This window comes from Opisthorchis viverrini, assembly GCF_000715545.1.
Source record: "Opisthorchis viverrini unplaced genomic scaffold opera_v5_264, whole genome shotgun sequence".
NCBI classification, from domain to species: domain Eukaryota; kingdom Metazoa; phylum Platyhelminthes; class Trematoda; order Opisthorchiida; family Opisthorchiidae; genus Opisthorchis; species Opisthorchis viverrini.
In genome coordinates, this window is record NW_008751921.1 from 276,868 (window position 1) to 296,916 (window position 20,049).

The window sequence follows — 20,049 nt, forward strand, 5'->3', positions numbered from 1 at the left end:
TCTGAATTGTTTTGAAATGATCCTTTCTAAACACAGCGCATGTGAGGACTCACTAAGGGCGGTTTATTCCAATTATTGGTTCATTCTGCACGCACATCAGCGTTGAATAGCCCACCTGAGTTTTTTGGCAAATTGAATGAATGGCAGATAGTAAAGTCGCTAACCAAGTAGATGAATAAGCGCATCGGAGGAAAGGGTACTGGTTTGGTAAAGAGCGTCTCCTTTGTGATCCATGAGTATTCGATCCGAACACCTGAGAACCAGTCAGATACATACCCAGTTTCAGCTTTCTAGCCCCCCGGAAAGCGCCAGACTGTTGTCATTAGCAAGGCTCATTTAGGTGCTGAAAATTAGAGACCCGTATCAAATTTTGTATTCCGTATTTTCAAATTATCGTTTACAAAATTATATCTCAGCCCTTCTTAACAGCATTGTTTCCGGAAAGTCGTCGATCATATCCTGATATGACATCTCCATTTGTAGGACAAAAATTCACTTAACACCACTGTTCTCACAATATTATTGCAATACCAAATAACTACCTCTCAAGTTATTTAGAAATTTATTTTTGCCTGTGTAGTGATGAGAACACATTGATAGGAATAACTATGGTATTTGAATAGCCATTTCGTTTATTTGTTTTGTTGTATTTGTTCACTGTGAGCACGTTTAGGTTGAACCATCGTTGAATTTCAAAATTTTTTATTATGTTTTCAATGAATTCCACATGACCAAACATTTTAAAAGTTAAGAAGTCCATTCAGATTGCCAAATATTAGTAGTCTCCTTGGAAACCGTCCATGACAGCTAGATGAGCCTTCTAATGCCAGTCATGTTCAGGCCGGTGAGTAATACATCACTTAACGTGAGCTGTATAATTGCCAGATGGGGTCCATTTTAGGCCGTCAAGGTGCAAGTTACATAGAATTCTAATTATATATCCTACTTATAACTGATAATGCACTCAGGTCCTGTTTTCGATAGATGCTTGTGAGATTAACCTCGCTCATAACGATGGCAGCTACTAACATGAAGCAAACAGTCTTGATTCGATCCACCCGCATGGGCTGCCTGCACTTGCAAGATAGAATCTTGATGTAAAACCTATTAGCCAAAGCAAGAAGCCATACAGTTATCAGTTGATTAAATCCCTACAGTTCCGTTTATGAACAAAGTACGTAGTTTTTCATCCACTGACGGAGCTGTAGCAAAAGGGCTCAGTTCTACCTGGGAATAATCGTCATCTACCTCCCAGATTGAACTTAGCCTCACTCATGTTGGTGGCGTTTCAGTTGAACTCTGTGTGAGATAAAATTACAACCCTCTATGCACATTACAGATCCACCTCAAAATTACGAACGGTATTTGGAAGATCATAACAAGTACCGCAGACTGGTGCTTGACGGAAAAGTGCGTGAACAGCCTCAAGCCACGTTCATGTACAAGATGGTGAGTACTCAGTTTCGTGCGGAGCTTTTGAAGAAAACCCTGCTCAAAGATTTAAAATTCTGATCCTAATTTACGTGGGTGATATCGATAGAAACGTGTTTGCCGACCGCTGATGGTTGTCTACGCTCAATTCTGCACCTTGGATAAGATTTTTTCATTATTTTCACACCGGGAATGATAAAAATCCCAGACCAGTGAAGGTCAAACGAATTTGAGCTGGATTCTTTTCTCTCTCCGGTGTTTACCTTTCAAGTACTCGGGTTGCCCGAATTAGAATTTAGTAGAGAATTACTGCAGACCATTTAGGAAAGAAGTCCGTTCCCTACAGGATTTCTCAAAAGGGTGACTGCTTTTTATCGACTGAGAAACAAGTTGATCACCGCTGGTGGGAGATCCACAGTGTCCCAAAGTTTCTGGGAGTTAAAGTCGTTTCCGATTGCCTTAAGACACTGATTTGGCATTGACCCTTATGTGTTTCGAAAAACATATTGGCGCATATTGTCACAAGTGGACTAGTTTAATTTGGAGCACATTTAGTGTACAACCGTCTTTCTTATGTAAAGCCAGTGAACACCGCTGTTTATCCTTCGCATATGGCAAGGAGAAAGCGGTTTGCAAAAGACGGATTCCGGAAGGCAGTTGCCAATTTATGGCCAAACCAGGTAGTTGATTCACATCGGATGCCGTCCACTGAACCCGCCAACTGGCTCAAGCTATGCAATTTGGGATGCATGGCGGCTAATTGGTGAGAAAAACTGGGGCAAAACTGAAGGATTTGTTCAAGGCGCAAGCAATTTTCTTAACGCTTGCTTTTTGCGGAATTACCTAGGTATCCTTTGGGTGTGTGGTATCCAACATAAATCTACCGATATGCGTACGCCTATTACTGTAACTTCATGCTTTTGTATATTGCGCTCGCCTCTGCTGGGTTGTCGGCCTCATTCGAGCCGGCAAGCATCGTATTATTCCATATCGAAATGCTCATCATTAACATTGAATTGTCTTCAGTTCAGCCATTGCAACGGAATTACAATTCAACTACTCTGAATTATGCAAAACGCCATAGTTATTACACAAGAACTACGAGAATAAATTTCCTATCATTCAGCTCCTCTACATGATAACGTGCTGGGCAGCTAATCTCTGTCAAGGCTAAGTATGAATGATTCGGGCCGGAGGCCGATTTGCAAATCTAGTCTAGCTTAAACCTTGATGTGATAGTTGCTTCTGCTGACATTCCTGCTCCCTACATCCACTGTACGTTTTAAATGGCTACTGGTGACGGTGAAGTAAGCACCGAGCTCATCGGGTGCTCACTCACATTGAAGATTCAAGCTGATCAGTCCGCTGGCCCAACGAATTCTTTCAATGAATGTTATTCGGCTGAAATTCGCCTTTGCTTCATTTCGACTCTGTTTGTGTACTTCTAATCTTTGTAGAAATGGAATGCGGCACTTGCTCTATTGGCTCAACGTTCGGCAGAGGAATGCAATTTTGAAATTACAGGACACCCCACAACAAACGTAAACAAGGCCGCTTCTCCAGAACATAATTACGAGTGAGTGACAGTAGCCAATCATTCAGTAATGTGTTTTAGTTAACTAGGCGACAATTTTGAAAGCCCATATTAACCTTAACCTAAGTTCAGTTCTCTAGTACGAATGGAATTTTATCCCACGTACCCCGTAATTCCTACTGCAGATTAAACTCTCGCTGCTGGTTTTTTAATATTAAGCAAATTCAGAGTTTGCGTTGTAAGAGACTGGGTTGAGTTTCATACCAGATTACTCGTCATTTTGTTCAAAATGTGAGTAATATTGGTTCATTTTCACCACATCTGGGGTGCTCGGCTGCACAGAAAGTTCCGTGCATACTGAGGCTGTTCGATGAACGGTTATTTACAGCGTTGTATAGTGTTCAGATGGGTCGCGCTAATGATAGGAGAGTCGACCTCCCAACACAATTTTCGAAGAAACACCATACGCAAAGTTGGTATGGAGAAGACCACTTGGTAAAATGTTCATTACGCCCGTCCAAAAGTTTATTTTAAAAATCATGGATACCCAAGAAGGAGTCTCTTTACCTCGCTACTGTAATTTCCTCAAAAACGTTTATATAGTCAGTTGATTAGTAAAACCAGTGCATTATATTGCGTGTCTTTTCTTGAGATACTTACGTACCAGTCATGTAATCACGCAAGCTGGCTATTTAACGCTGAGTCGCGTACGGAGATGCCTTGCGTACTCTTTTAAAAACAGGAACATCTAGTCATTCACTCTGCTTGATTACTTCACTGAAATTCTATAGTGTGAACTTGATGCTTAAACATTAGATTGCAGACTGGCAGACACCAGGTTGTTTACCCAACTGATGTCCCAAGTTTAGGTCCAAACCACGTTACTGCCAAGTGCGCGGTGTATCCCAATTGCGCAAGTTTTGATCGTAAATATCATTTGTTAGCGATCTGAATAGGCTACCTGAATCTACCTGATTTTTCATTAATCAACGTTGTGCTAAAAGTTGTTTGAATAAAGCAGTTTGATTACCAGTGAAATACTAATTTCCAATGTTAGATCACGCCAATTTGGCGACAGTTTCCACTGCTTCCAAGTGAGATAGTCCTTCTTGGTGGGATTCCGATCTACGGTCCTTCCAAGCGCTTTTTCTTTTCCAGCCTAAATTGGCACGAAACAGGACGAGACAATTGGGGTTTCCACTGGAAAGTAGCACTTTCGAATACAAATAATGACAATCGTCTTTCCCAACGCATGTCTTCACTGAATAAGTATTTTGCGGGATGAACGTCTCAATTGAAATATCTACAGGGAACGTTTCCCAATACAGTGGGAAAATCTCTGTGGAACTAATGTATTCTCAATGGAATTCTACCCAAAACATTCTTGTCTGTGACAGCTGATCGATATCGGGCAAATCCAAAGGTGTGATGCAGTGAAATTCACAAAAAGAATTCTCGCTTCAGGCTGAACTAAAACAAAAGAGATTCCACTATCATCGTCTGACGATCAAAAGCTTTCTGGTATATCTTAATTTTCTTTTTGAATATACCGTTGATCAGGAAAGCTTCACTGTATTTTTAAAACCCACCAAACCCTACGAGCTAAACATATCCGTTTGTTTTCGCACTGACAAATTTACCGCCTGAAATGCGGAAGGTGGGCGAATTCCTACGAGCCTATAAAAGTCAGTTTACTGAATAGCGTCCATTTCAGCTGAGCAACAACAAATGCTAGTTGGATCACGTGATTGCAAGGGAGCAGATAAGGCACCCATGGCTGTCACAATACAAGAGTGAGGATCCAGGTGGGTAAAATAATTGCAAACATAGCATTTGAAACAGTGACAGGACATTGAACGACCAAATACAACAACAAAACAAGTGATTCCGCATGCGAAGCGCAGTCACGTTGTGTCGATACAATTACAGATGTGGTGTAATCATCTACAGAAGTGAAAGCTCGTAGAAGTCCGACGAATTACAGGTACGTTGTTATGAACAAGGTGCAAACTCTTGAGGACAAAATTTTGTCCGAAGCTCCACGCAGACCATGTATTCATAGGACGTACGCAAGAAGTACCTAGCCGTGTACCACCAGAAAATATTTTCTGCAAGCTGATGTGCAAAGGCAAATTTTGATGGTATGCTGAGCCGCGTTACTTACAATACTTGCAATCGAACAAAGCAAGACATTGACGGTCCTACTGCGTTAAATCTCGCACCAGGAAGACACTTCTAACCCTGTTAGGGGTGCAATGTCTGTACAGATGGGGTTTAGTTCAGGTACGTGCCAATTCACTATTCCTTCTCACCTTGGGCATGACTAACTTGAAATATTGAAAATATAATCCCACATCAGAGTGGTTGTGTCCGAATTTTCGTTTCTGATGACATGACTGGGAAATAATCTTTCTAGTTTCGACTTGCAAGTCCTAATGACCTCATGGCGAAGGGTTTCATTGATTGCCCTGAGATTATGTGGATGGTAAGACGCATGAAAGGTAGGTGTCAGGATACTTAGGTTGTTATCTTGGGCAAAATCATTTGAATGACATCATTTGATACGAACGTCCACAACTTGTGGAGCCTTCATTCAAATTAGTTAAATGATGTAAGCCTCTGGGGAAATACTCAACTAACCATAAGGTCGGCTATTCACGTCTACGGTGAATAACCCAAGGGCACTTTTGAAAAACTTTCTAAACAAAATAGGGTCGTCTTTAGGTCACCTGACTAGGTTTGCTTGCGAAAAAACTGAAGAATCAAGCTGTTAAAAGATAAAGTCGACCACATTTACTGAGTTTTGTGTCCAGCTTTCCAACGAGAGTGGAAGCAAAACCACTGAATTTAATTAGACGACGTTTTGTTGCACGCGCTAGTAAAAGGAAAATGGTTTAAACCCCTTCTATATTGAAAATGAGTGGTAAAAAACTATTTTCACGAAGTGGAAATAGAAGAATTTCCGTTTTTCTCCTCGGTGAACTGATGTGAACTGATATTTGTGATCAACCATAGTCACCACTTTTACGCAACAAACTACTTTGCCGGATTGTCCCAGGTCACGTGACAAGGAAACTGATTGATTAAAAAATATCGATTAGTGGCTACCTCTCAAATATATAGTAGAAAATTGTGAACAATGTGTATATGTACCTGACTCATTCTCGTTTGAGCAGTCATCCACCCAGTCCAGTAGCGAGAGGTGCCAGCCCATTTAATTAATGGATATCTTATAATGTTTGTTGCAATTTTTTTACTTTTCATGTTTCGTTTCTTACAAACGGTTACCTGCATTCTCTCACAGTGCCGTCAAGGCTTGGTTTGATCAACATACTCACTACAAGTACGGTCCGTTTAGTACGGTGGGCTCTTCTCATTTCGAAGGATACACACAGGTAAGAAATTAGTGAATTATCACCAATTCGCAAACTACCAAGCCAAACCACTCTTTAATACTCCATATATTTTTATTATGCAGCTAATTTGGTCAAAAACAAGAGAGGTTGGATGTCACAGGCACTTCTGTCATCGTTTTTGGACGGGACAAGCATGGAAGCAGAATATTTATTTCACGGTTTGCCAATATCACCCACGGTAAGTATGATTCAGATAGTTACTCATATTTGAGCCATCCTGCGCCCACATTTCGTACAAATGACATCTTATTGTATGTTTTAATCAATACAGAGGTAACGTAGAAGGGGAAAAACCATACGAGGATGACGAGAAAGGTGAGTGAGATTTTTGTATTTCATTTCTGATGTATTCTTTCCTTCAACAAAGAAACCATTAGGTGGACCGTCCAATTACACTGCGAGTTTGATTAGCTGACCCAGAGTTACCCATCCAGATGCACGGAATAATCATTTATGAGCAAATTGGTTTGTAAGAATTTGATATTCTCACTATGCAGGAACGCTGTTAAACGGCATTGGTCCTAACCTAGTTTTGATCATCAATTTAAAACATGTTTTCTAATTTCCGTACGTCCGTCGCAACTCTTGCAATGTTTAAAAGACCTACTGGTTTCTCTCGTGTACAAGATATTAATAACACCAAGATTTAGGAATCATACTTTAGAGTAGGCTAAGAATGTATGAGTAATATAATGTCCGTCAATTTTCTTTGTGTACTGTCAGCCATTGAAATATCTCTTACATAGTTGTCGTAGAAATCATCTAACCGTACACTCTCCGCAGCACCAGATAAACGCTGAGATAGTAATTTCGACTCACTGAACAGCGAATAAGGCAGAAACTCAAAGATCTCTCGGTAAGGTCGCTGAACCCGAAATGTCTTTTGACTGAAAACGGAGACGTATGGTTGGGAAACCCAACAGTGCAGATGGAATTTGAAATGAAATTTGGAAGGGAAAAGAGGAAAACGTGCGATTACAGGCTACTTCATGGCGCAGCACATATTGAAAAGCAAACTCCTCTGAAACACAACAAACAGATTTCTTCCTTACTTGTTTTATCTCTATTAAATAAATAAGTAAATAAATAAATAAATAAATAAATAAATGTACGCCTGTAAACTTACCTCCAAGCCTCAATATCTGAAGAATCTTTTGTTCCCTCTCCATCCAAATGGAGTGCAACAATCACGTTGTCCAGTATTCTTCCCAATAGTAAGATTATCGGTGATTATGCACGATGCAACAGGGTTTCTCATAAACCAATACAAATGCAATGATATCATCGATCTGGTTGTCATATGCATTCTCCCAAATACACATCCCCAGCACTAGCTGGGGTTATACGCATTAGAGTTGTATTTCCAGCCATCTACCTTTGAACCATCAAGTTTTTACACCAAAGCCATCAACACAAATACAAATTATATAGGACTCAGAAGTTTCGCTTTGTTTTCCACTTGCACTAAATTGTCAGTCAGCTAAATATTTGACCAACTCTTGCGACTGTACGATTCTTCACCTACTCTCTGTTTCACTGCAATCTTGAGCCATCAGTAATGCTAACCCTACCCCTTGTAACACGTCCCCCTAGACGGAACCTCTAACGTTCCCGATCTGACCAACCTTTCTTTTTGTTTTGGCCATCTACATTTTGTTTTCAGCTACACTGGTCCATACACCAACTGAATACTTGGAGAAGCACAATACCTACAGAACAAGGCTTCTTCGGGGTGACGTCAGCGGACAGCTCCAACCAAGGATAATGCCCAATCTGGTAAGTGTTCCTGAAAATTTCCAAACGTCTACAGACTAGTATGCTTAGTTTGATGTTCGAACGTAACATCGACACTTTCAAAGCCAACTATTATAGTTTATCAGGTAAGCTGTTCGGTGTTTTGGGTTGGTTTTACTTTCAAATATGGAAAACGTACACTTTTTTTCGTATAACTGTTGAGTGGACCAGAAGCACTTGATTTTTACTCATGTCAGTGGAGCTATCGTGGTCAGGTGAATGCTTTAGTGAAGGGCTGGTTACGTTCGTGATCGCAATCTATTTGCGTTTTTATTCTGAGTAATCTCCGGACAGGAGCACTATAAATGATTCTTACACGGAATTATTGACCCAAAATAAAGCCAGAATAAGGAGTTGATTTGAAAGAAAAAAAATCAAAAGCTAGGTCAGTTCATTGGTTAAATAAACTATACGATGTGGCTTAATATTAATTCCCGAAAAAACGCTGCAAGCCTTCTTCGTCAGCAAGCCGATTCAAGGACTAGTAGTCCAGTCATGACTCTTCTGGATTTAGGTTTTCCTTCAACTCGGAACGATCAGGCATGGACGTTCTTTTCTACCCCGGAAAGTGAACATTAATATGCATAAAAAAGCTAGTTTTGGGCAAAAAAACTTTCATTTTCTGATGCTTTTAGCATCTGAAACGCAGCAACATACCGGCAATTGGTTGAGCTTTTTTGTTTAATGCAAATTTCTTTGACCTGTCCCAAGTCCTGGAACTAAGACTCCTGAACTTTGCCCACTAACTGTTGTGAAGTTGTATGTTCTGAATCACTATGATTTAATCTCTTTCGCTCTGTTTGGCCCCGTCACGAAGAGACTGGACCTTACCACGGTAGGGCGGTTTTTTACCTCGGCAACCCATTGAGCTATACCGGGGGGTATCCACACGACACTCACAACGTCTCTCATACCAGGTTAGTTCTTGGGTAGAGGTCTGACGAAAACAGCCTCCTAGCCCTCCGGGTTGGAGGTTGGAACATGTGTACCGACTTGTTCCGTGAAAATGTTAATATATTTGCACTTCCAGCCCAATGCCGCTGCCTTTTGGTTAGACTTTTGAGCTGAAGACTTTTGTTGAGGACCCTAATTGTTCTCCTGTCTAGGTGTGGGCGCCCTGGCAGTATCCCAACTCTCGCACAATCATGCCATTAGTACGGCGGTGGGGCATCACTGCCAACAGTGATGCTTGATGATGACGGAGATGCTGTATGTGGCCAAATAACAACCGTCAGTTTCCCGGTGGCTGTTTCTCTTTTGTTGCTGTAGTTGCTGCTGTAAAACTGATCGCCAGGGAGAATCCGCACTTCAATACAAGAAAAAATAGTCTATTTATGTCTGTTTCAGCAGCGGAAAAACTTATAATCTAGGATTGCCCATCTCCAAAAGTGAAAATATGTTTTGAGTTTTTCACAAAGCAGAGGTTACTTGCACACAGGTGTGAAATCTCATGCGCTCTATTCTACCATGAAATCTGCGACGCTACTAGGAGCAAGTCACGTGGTCGTCGGAATTTCAAAACAGAGCCTGTGCTATGCCTAAAACACCATCTTATTTTAATCCTCGTCACGCCAACAGACTCACGTATACCATATTTTATCACTGATGTGTCGACAGGATAGCTAATAACGTGGTTCTCCATGATTCCTTTGGTATATCGAAAAGAGTATATCACTGTTATTACATGAATATAATAATGTTACCGCTTGTTTGTCACTAGCCTTAAAGTTTTCGAAACAGCGTTGTAATAAGGTTTTTTTTCACTTATCACTTAACCAACTTCAATAGCCGATATATGAATCAATTTGTTCCCGATATTTTTCTTTGTCGCAGACTTGGAGCTGGAGACTGGCCAGTGAGGCAGAAGCCTCTGCAAGCAGGTGCAAAGTTAACAGTGATGAGATCCCCGCAACGGAAAATATTTTTGCTTCAGTATCGAGAACAGTAAAGTAAGTCAATTTTTAACAAAATTGTCAGTGACGGGACGGTCTGTGGTGAATTGGCCGCCACGTTGAGGTACGCTTGACATTGCTCTGAACCCACTAGGGGCCCCATTTTCATTCAATCTGATTTGGGCTCGTTTTAACACTTCCGAACTTTCTTCCACTGATGTTGTCACAATTGGGTTTACACTATCCATATCAAAAGATGTTTTCACTCTGAGTTATCTAGCAAGCGGCATGTGTATACTATGCTAGTGTTCCCGAGGTAAGCAGTTATATTGATGCAGTGCGTTTCGACACGATCTTTTGGGACTCCAGGTGAGCTGTTGAAAGCCAACTAACTTCCAGTCCAACTTCCCATTCACCAATAACTGTTAAACAGGGTAACCCGCACAGGGCAAAATATTTGTGGCCGTGTACACATATCCCCAAAAAAATCATGGCTAGGTGTAAAGTACACAATTTTCACTGCAAGCACACTTGAAAGGCCAAGTATTTGCCGTGCTTAGATGAGAACCGGCCTTTGCAAAATAGAAGTCTACTAGATGTGTCCGCAATGTACCTGCAAGAGCAGGTGATTAGTACTCTACAAAGCCAGGATTTCTATATGTTAAACCTTTTGAATGACGTCAGACACTGTTTGCACCTACGGACACACGGAAATCTTTTACTTTTCTCGGACGTTTTCCCCATATTCATTGGTGGATACCTGCCATTTGTCAGTATAAACTAATACGTTGCTAACATGTATTACTGGAGGTAGACGGAGCCTGAGTCAATTCATAAGTGCTGCAAAATCAAGTTTGAAAATTCAAGTATCGAATCCGTGTGATAGGTCTGAGAGAAACGAAACTTGTGGGAAAAACTTATTCTGGTTTACGAGTGATGGTGAACTCAGTGACTGTGTAACAGAAGATTTTCATTCGGACTGATGGGTTGCCGCCGAACCAATCCAATAACCCGAACTGGACCTCCGTACGCTCATACGATTTCGTGAAACTTCGATTGTGACCTCACATCACAACAGACGTGCAATAGATGGGCGCAAAAAACAAAAGGTCAGCGAAAAAATCATCTAGGCATTTGCGGAAAATTTGGTTCAAAAATACTATATGGTGAGATAATGTAAGACCATTTGGCGATGCTTATGACATGGGATAAGACAGATTTTGCAGCGTAAAATGGGGTACGAAAGTGCAAAATGCTCATGTGAAAATAAGATTTGAGAGTGTGAATCCAAAGGGGATAATTAATTACAGATTTCATTGTCCGCTAACCAGTGAGCGATGCAAACAGTCTGCAGATATCTACCACAAACTCTGTGGTGTCATACAGATGAACATGCAAGATCACGTATGCAGTTAGAACAGGTGGGCATCAAGCTTTTCTGTTATCTATATCTCGCCAAAAATTTGCTCTTACGAGGCAACAAAGCACCCAAACCCGTTTCCCCTAAGCATATATTGAACGCAACATTTTGTAACCGCACACCGACCACCTCCTAATTCTATACCGTCAGGTTGAGACTGGACTCATTAATCTGACGGAAGCCGCCTCTGATACTCGCGTCACACCGAATTAATTCATTCTAAGTGACATAGTTTACATTTTGGCTCTACTTAGAGAGCTACAGACGTATAAAGTACTAGACCATATGTAGCGCACTTCACAAACCAATCGCGTGCTCATTTGCAGATAGCATTTCAAGTGAGCCATTTTATTACTTCACACATACTTCATATGTCAAACTCAGCTCTTCAAAGCGATAAAACGCATTGCGGGAAATCGCTTAATTTTGGGCAAGATCTGGCACAATTACATAACGTCCGACATCCTGAGTTGTGCGAGCCCCCACTTGAGAAATGTGATCAGCAATTTTCAGTACTCTTTGGAACATCGTGTTTTACACAAACAACCAAGTGGCCATTTTACAATGGACTTGTTTTGAAAATGGTCCAGTGATTAAGTTTTAAGTGTGATAATTTGTTAAATGGAGGCATTTTATTTGACCATCCCAATTTTGCTTTTTTTTGTTTCCGCAGTGCTGTCGAAAGCTGGTTCAGGCGCCACATTTATTACACGTATGGAGTGTTTCCTCCTTCGAATGTGAAACAAGTACAACCTTACACAAAGGTAACTGTATGTCACCGATTTGATACTACGCAGTTGTACAAAGGCAGCTGCTAACGTTTTGGGTACTCTACTTTCCAGATTATTTGGGCGGGAACAAAGGAAGTCGGTTGCCACCAAGTCTACTGCCCACAAACTATGATTGAATGGCGCATGGAAAATGCGCAATACGTCACTGTCTGTCTATACTGGCCGTCGTGAGTGCGACTTCCTAAACATTTATCCTTCATACTTGTTGTAAAATACTTTTAAGGACTTTTAACTGCTCTTTGACATTGTAACCGCCATTTTGTAGACCCAATATACCGGGAGAAAAGCCGTATGAAATTTCAAACCCGGGGGGAGAAGGTGAGCTCAACTGGTTTATCTTTGCTTTGGGATATGCGTACGCACATATATCTTAGTGATTAGGAGCAATAGTAATGACTTTTTAGCACAAACACCATATAGGTTAGCTTGAGAATGAACGCTCCCATGAATCAGTTGATGAAGTGGCATCAGTAAAAGCTTTGGTTGTCGTCATAGCCGGAACGACATCAGTATTCAACAGTGATACTTCGCTACCTTGTGTTTATGATTTATTTGAAAGCCTCATTCTGAAAAGAGACATAAGGTGGAACGGGAATGCAATTGGTGCCAGGTTACTGCAACCATTCTGAGGTCCCTACAACTCCAGATACTCATTCAATCAATCTGGATACAAACTGACAAGGAGTAGCAACCATATCATTGAGCGTCTCCAAACAGGCGCAATGAGGATCAGGTAGTCCCCAAACTTAAAGGCGTGGAGAGCCCAAGTGTTTCATGTCCCTTTAAAAGGTCATCGGTGTTCCATCTCTTTGAATACTTCATTCTGAATTAGGCAAAGAAAACGCCATTCTCTTTAGCATACGGTGGCTCGGAATACGCAGTACATGGCCTCTCCAACGGAGCTTCTGGCCACACTCTTCAATAAAAAAATTTCTGTTGCTCGTTTACTAAAACCTCGTTAAGGATTCCTCGAAACCAAACCACATAAGCTATGGTCCTGAGACAGCGATTGTCGGACAGCTGATGACGTCTCATTTCCGCTGCTTGAACAGGTCAGTTCTCACAACCACACAACAAAATAGCCCGCAGTGTAGCCTGATAAGCACGCCACCTGATATACCACTGTGACACGATGGGTATTTCAAATTACCACACGCGACCCGACAGCCACATTACGATCAGAACTAATACAACTTCCCAGATATGTAAAACGCTTCACAACTTCGAGTGCCTCCCCCTGGATTGCGTGTCGACGAGCACAACCTTGCATCATGTGGGTGCAAAGTGCATACCAAAAGACGGGATGTCTTTGATCGGTTCATTCAAAAACACCTGCGACCTCTCCTCTTCTTAAAAGACGAGAGCGATGTCAGTTGCATATTTGAGATTGACAAGGTTTTTATCACAAGTTATTTGAACACCGGTGTTTTGAAGACCATCTAGTGTTAATCTCATTACCTTGTTAACCACAAAACTAAAAACGAATGGAGAGTCAGCAGTCCTGACGGACATACTCTCACAATTCCGAATGCGAACAATTGCTTATCTTCACAAAGTTCCGGGGGTATTCCTTGATGGGGAAGCGTGTCAAGGATAATAGACTGGTCAGCCGAGTTGAAGGCACCAGAAATACTGCAGAGAGCATCGCATTAAATCCGGTACTACCGTCAGAAGTGCATCATTTGAGTGACGTAAAAATTAACACATAACTGTACATAAAACAACCTGAAAACAACTACGCAAAATCGACGCAGATTACCGTGGCTTGCTCTGGATGCTTGTAATTGATTTCCAAGCAACCTTGATCACACCGGTTTAATGCACTGTAAAATATCATCTAATAGAGTGGGGGAACGTGTCTACTAGAATCGTACTCTTGAACGTCTGGCTACTTAATCTGCCATTGTTCACGTATTCCGCCAGTTCTAGATACCGGTTTGATTAAAACACATACAGCTTTAAGAAATTTCACCAAAACGAGCCATCCGATATTTTCTAACATACCCTTTTAACCAAATTAGTCTGAGTTTGGCAGATCTTTCAGTACCGTACTCCTGAGGAGCAGATGACTACTATTGGTGTAACGGTGATACTGTTGACGGGGAGGCACGCGAGCAGTATGTGTTGTTCGTGGAATTTTGCTTTGTGTCTTTTGAAAAGGGAGATCTGTTGCGGAATTTGTGGAACCACTTTGTAACGTTTGCTTGGATTTGAGCGATGAATGATTGAAGTCAATGAATATCCAGGAAAGTTCAAGAAGACACGTTCAGGAGAAGATGGATATCCAGTTTTTGTAAATGAGATGCAAATGAGAGTTTTGCTTCCCTGTCCAATGGTCTGTAACCGCTCAGTTGGCATTTTCTAATAAATAACTCCGCTGCAATGGCCTACCTCCTTTCACTACTGGTAGTCGAGAAAACGGAATGAAGAACTTCGTATTCGTCCTTGAGCGGCCTCTCTCTCGAACCTGGTGAAAGTGCCCTATCCGGGTTTTTAACTGAATGCAGCTCATCACTAATGCAAACGTATGGAGGGAGTCGGGATGAGGTAGCGATGCGTGAGGGACCAACAATGCACGAGAACCCTATTCAAACACTTACCAAATCAGCGAGGAAGTGCTGATATCTGTAGAGGCTTTATTTTTTCAGTTTTAGCGCATAATTTTGAAGTAAATGTTCTTGTGTCAAAGGTGTCAAAGGGATATCCGCATTGTCTTTTATTCCACGGGCTATTGATGTCAGCTTCCCGTTTGTTACTCAAGAATGAATATGGACTTTCCAGCGGCACATGTGTTTTTTGAGGTATCCTTGTTCTCTCTACAAGTCAGATCTCCCCTCAAACGGTTCTGGTGTTGAATGTTACCATCATAAGACATTACTCCTCATAAACTCTTTCCCTTATTAGCACTTGACATTCGCCTTTATTTTTCTCGTTAAACGGTTAAAGCCGGTGAGGGAATTTATCTATCCAAAGAGCTTGAATACCGAATCTTTTTCACTCATTGTTTTAAGGCACCTAGGGAACACTTGATGTCCTCCTCAGAACTGTAATTTTGCCTTCCCTGAACCATCGACACTGTCCCTTAGGTTTGTTTATACATCTGTATTCCATCAGCAATCCTTCTGCGCACACACTCGCTGATAACTCATATCCCATTACACTCTGATCAAGAACCCTATTGCTACGGTATTTTTATGACATTTTGGGCTTTTTAAGGAATTCCTTCAATCCGTACATCAATCTAAACCTGTGGCATATGCTTGATATGTGTAAGCATTTTTTACATATACCAACACACCCGCCAAATATAGAGATTTTTCGGTCTCTGTCGTGCGAATTCTCGCGTCTCTGATTTAGAACTCACAACATACCTCATCTATCCTGAAATATATATACCCTCTTTATGATGGCTGGAATGATTCAACTGGGCCAAGTACTGGGGTCACCACTATGAGTAGATACTACTGATTCGTCGGACTGAAATGACCATAAAAGTTATTTTTTTATTATTTTATTTTTTATTATTTTTTCCAGATAGCTCGACTCACTCACGTGATCCTAGATTAACATATTTGGACAGACATAATACGTACAGGGTCATGATTCTCGAAGGCAAAGTCCCTGGCCAACCACAAGCTTTGTCGATGCCCAATTTGGTAAGTTCTTACAAAGCTATCAATTATAAAAGTGACTTATGCGAAATCTTTGATTGTTCCAACTGGTTTGTGTTTTCCACTGTTTTGCAGTTGATATTTGCTAGTCCTGTTTTAACAGTGAAACCACAGCTAGCTTCCCTTCCAAATCCCCTTGTTCATTCTCTAATTTCACGATGGCTACCTAAGAAAGATCGTTGGGAGCATAACGGAATTTTCAGTGTGAATCCTGTGGCAAGCTCGATAGGACCATGAAGATATCATTACAGGGTGTACTGAATTCGAACAGTTCGCTTTATCATCTTAAGTGTTTACATGCACTACGATTTGAGGTGAAGTCTGGGACAGTCCATCACCAAGTGGTGTATCTTGTAGCCCGCAAGCGACGCAGTGCTTGCTCTGAATTTCCTATCGAATGCGAACGTTCCTTCAGAGGTGTGTCAAATTATGATGATCTTTGGAAGTTGAAAAGCTTGTTTCACAAGAACGTTTTTCAACTCCATCCAAAACCCCCGGTCCAGAAAACCAACTGGAACAATGAGAACGGCTATAGCCCATAACCTTGGTAGTTATATTAATCAGGCGAACAGAGCTGTAAAAGTAGTCATCTGGGGCTGTGTTTCTTACTCCTGTTTATCTGGGGCTCACTTTCTAAGTATGCAGTTCGGACGCATAGATGACGCTTTCCTAATATCGCTTGCAAGGTAGGTGATCAGCTGAAAGGCGCTGGCCCATAGTCATTTTATCCGAAAGTGTTGACAATGACTCAGGATTTTAGCAAAATTTGAAAAACACAAGTCCAGTGCCAGGGGTTCGCGATTTCATCACAAATGGAAACATCAAAAACAAGAGATTTAGCTTGGTTCTGGGTGAGTCTCTCGCAAAACCAAATCTGTTTGACAGAACTTCATCAATTTCATAAAAATAAAAGTACATAGCAATAAAGTTAGAATAAAAGAAAAAACTGCAATGATAAATTGTTTCCATATGCCTAGTGAGGAGAACTTGGGGTGTTGGGCAATATGCGACGTTGTGCTTTGGGTAGACTTATTTCTTAAAGCCTTTAGATTCCGTAAAAATACACCCTACCCCAAATTAGTGTCCAGATGTCACGCTTCAAGTTCACGCACTTTGCTGTATATTTTGCTTTGAAGTTGCGCGCTAACAGTTCCACTTGACTCATACATCGTTCCGAAGACGATCCATGTTAAATGTAACAAACTGTAACTCTTTGTTCTCAACTGATGTGAATTGTTTCGCTATTGACTGTTTGATTGTGACAGTCAGTCGGTTGATTCTAGTGTCTCAACAATCATATTTTCGTTGGAATTCTTTTCAGACATGGAGTGATAGTCTAGAGCAAGAAGCAAGGCGTCAAGCGGAAATGTGCGAATCAGCTGCGAAATGGTTGCCCGGGGAGGTACGAGCAGTATCCAGAGTGGGCGAACTTGAGTAAGCAAGCATTTTATTCCGACTGCCCGGTTTCTTCTTAAATGCGAATCGTGTATGCGAAAGAAAGCTCCTGCTAAGAAAGATTATAATGCGGGAAACGTATTTCCGACAGGAGCACAAAGATGGTTTGATGAACAGGTATTAAAATGCCGTGACTTGTTGCATTGGTGTAGAAAAATGACACAGTATTTTAACTATTGTCGTAAATAAGTGTATAAAATTAACGCGCAATACAGAACAACGAGAACACCGTGGGATTAAACTCTGGTGCAGACATTTCCCTAGTCTAGCACCCAGATTAAACGTTAATTTCGACTGTAGTATCGAAGTTTCAGATGGAGTTAACCATGATCGGTTGAATTGTGCGCGCAACCAAAATGCAGCACGAATGCTACTCAGTAATTGAACATATTTATAACTGGATATATTGACTAAGCAAGATCCATTTTCTTCAAGACCGGTAAAGCTGCATGCATATTAGACTGTTTACGTTTCATAAATTTCGAAAAACTCTCCAACTTACAGCGAGTTGGACGATATAGTATACTGATGTTGTGCTGACTTGCTACATTTTAGCGCACGAGAGTATAAGTTGAAAGGCGCTAAACGGCGCCCGATTCTTCGTTTTGTCTTAATAATACTCTCAAGGGCCGGCATTCGATGTAAAAAAACATGTTTATAGTTACGAAAACAACGACCCCATGATATGCGTAATTTTAAAAGCAACAAGAGTGAGTGAAAAAAATAAATACATCGCTTTTATTTTGCGTAGGCCAGAATGTAATTATATACACTTTTTCTGCGGAAGTCTTCAACCATTACATGCACAGTGTGGTAGAATTGAGCACTTTGTTGGATCAAGTCTTCGTGAATAGAGCCGGCAAAATAAAGCATATTGGCTCTCCCTTGCTCCAACTTCCAGACGACGTTCTTTGGTATCTGAGTGATAAGTAAAAGTAAACGCCAGCAGTGACCAAAGCTGTTGTGTTTTCTCAAATATGACCTTGAGGATTTTTATACTGAAGCATGGTTATCGTTATTCCCATATCATCTTAGATTTCTAAACAATGTTTTTGAGGAATTAATTAGCAGAATGAGAAATTTAGGACACATGATCTCGGTTATTTGACCCTATTCTGATGCATGCAGTTGTGCGCTTCGCAACGGCGCCATTCATGGGTTATATCCAGACCTGGTCCCCAGTAAAGGTGATTGATTTTCGTCTTTTCGAACTACACAGTAGGAGGGCTGATCGGGCACAATGAAACCACAAAACCATGCGTGATGGTGATGGTACAAACAAAGCGCATTGCTTGATCTGTAAGCCAGAACTTCGAGCAGGCGTCTAACTGTCACATTTGCGTCGGTCTTCGTGGCTGAATTCAGTCTCAACACTGTGACATGTAAGCCAACCAACCAAAGTAACAATTGTCGGATCACATCAAGTCAAACAGAGAGGATCCCTTTGCTCTCCGGTGAACACTCAGAGGAAGAAGCTACAGTACAAAAACTAAACTTGTAAAATTATGGAAAGAATGAAAAAGATTAGGAAAGTTGTTGTATGAGGGACATGAATGAACGTATACATATGAGTGACGTAGTCAGCAGACGTAAACTCGGAGCTCTCATCAACATGGTGCCGTTAGTTGGTCTTCGGGATGAAGTTCTAAAAAAATACCCCTCGGCATGACAATGTGACAGTTGCATGTCGTGATACTACTCAGCATCTGAAAGAAGGCTTTGTAGATGACACAATGAGAGGCCTTTATCCAACAATCCGCGGATCAGAATCCGGAGAACGGTTAATCAAATGTAGCAGGTCACATGAACTCTAAACATCCGCGTTGGCAGTTTTCTGGTTTAGCAGTGTCGAATGACAATCTTGTGAATACGTTGAAATAAGAATGGACATGGGTGGACGTTAAGGGCTATTTGGTACGCCCATTTCCCATACCTCAATTTAAAGAGCGGATGAAAACTGTAGCTTGCTGGTAACAGGAAAACTGTCTTGGACAAAAGCAAATCCTGTACTTCTATACTTTATGAGATTGTCTGGCAGAAAATTTCCGGCAAGGTCTGACCTTCAACATGTCACATGTGTTGTCAAGAACGTCATCTCCAAATTTCCTGCACCGGATGGAAAAACCCTGAATTGAAATTTTACTTATTTACTAAAAATTAACCCATGAGGGATACTCGTACATCCAAGGTCCTCATGAAAATCTCTTCTGCTACTAATCCTTCGTTGTAGCACACTAAAAGCAAGTCAGAAACACTGTCATTAGGAATAAACTTCTTAAGGGAATCCGTTCATCGCCGTGGTCCAGGTTACCACGTAGCTCTTAGAAGTATAATTTTTCAATTTTTATGGATCCTAGGCGCGTTTATTCCTTTTTTCTGCGCAATCTTACTGTCTGTTTTATCCGAAGCATTTAAGAATGCATATCGAAAATCTATCAGCTATGTTATTAGACCTTTGACTTTAACATTAGACTCATCATTTTTTAGCTCTGAATTGGCCGATAAACTGATAAGGTAGAATGAGCCAAGATTTGTCTCTAATCATCTCGGACTCTTTTTGTCTGGAAAGAGCATGTCGCCACAGGTCCAAATACGTGGTAGCGAATATGAGGACACGTAAAGTGAGGAGTCGGTGCTTAGAGGGC

At 41.2% G+C, this 20,049-nt stretch overlaps 2 protein-coding genes across 2 annotated transcripts; both read left to right on the top strand.

The window, feature by feature from the left end:
* Nucleotides 1-1,339: 1,339 nt before the first annotated feature.
* On the top strand, nucleotides 1,340-3,009 carry T265_14795 (hypothetical protein; the record flags this gene model as incomplete). The annotated part of the gene is made up of 2 exons (XM_009175276.1): nucleotides 1,340-1,449; nucleotides 2,889-3,009. Coding segments are annotated over 2 exons (228 nt in total), but the record flags the coding sequence as incomplete, so codon positions are not given.
* A 12,868-nt stretch (nucleotides 3,010-15,877) lies between these two features.
* On the top strand, nucleotides 15,878-17,387 carry T265_09234 (hypothetical protein; the record flags this gene model as incomplete). Its single annotated transcript, XM_009175259.1, has 2 exons — nucleotides 15,878-15,934; nucleotides 17,271-17,387. The coding sequence occupies 2 exons, from the start codon at nucleotides 15,878-15,880 to the stop codon at nucleotides 17,385-17,387; spliced, it is 174 nt and encodes a 57-aa protein (XP_009173523.1).
* Nucleotides 17,388-20,049: the final 2,662 nt, after the last annotated feature.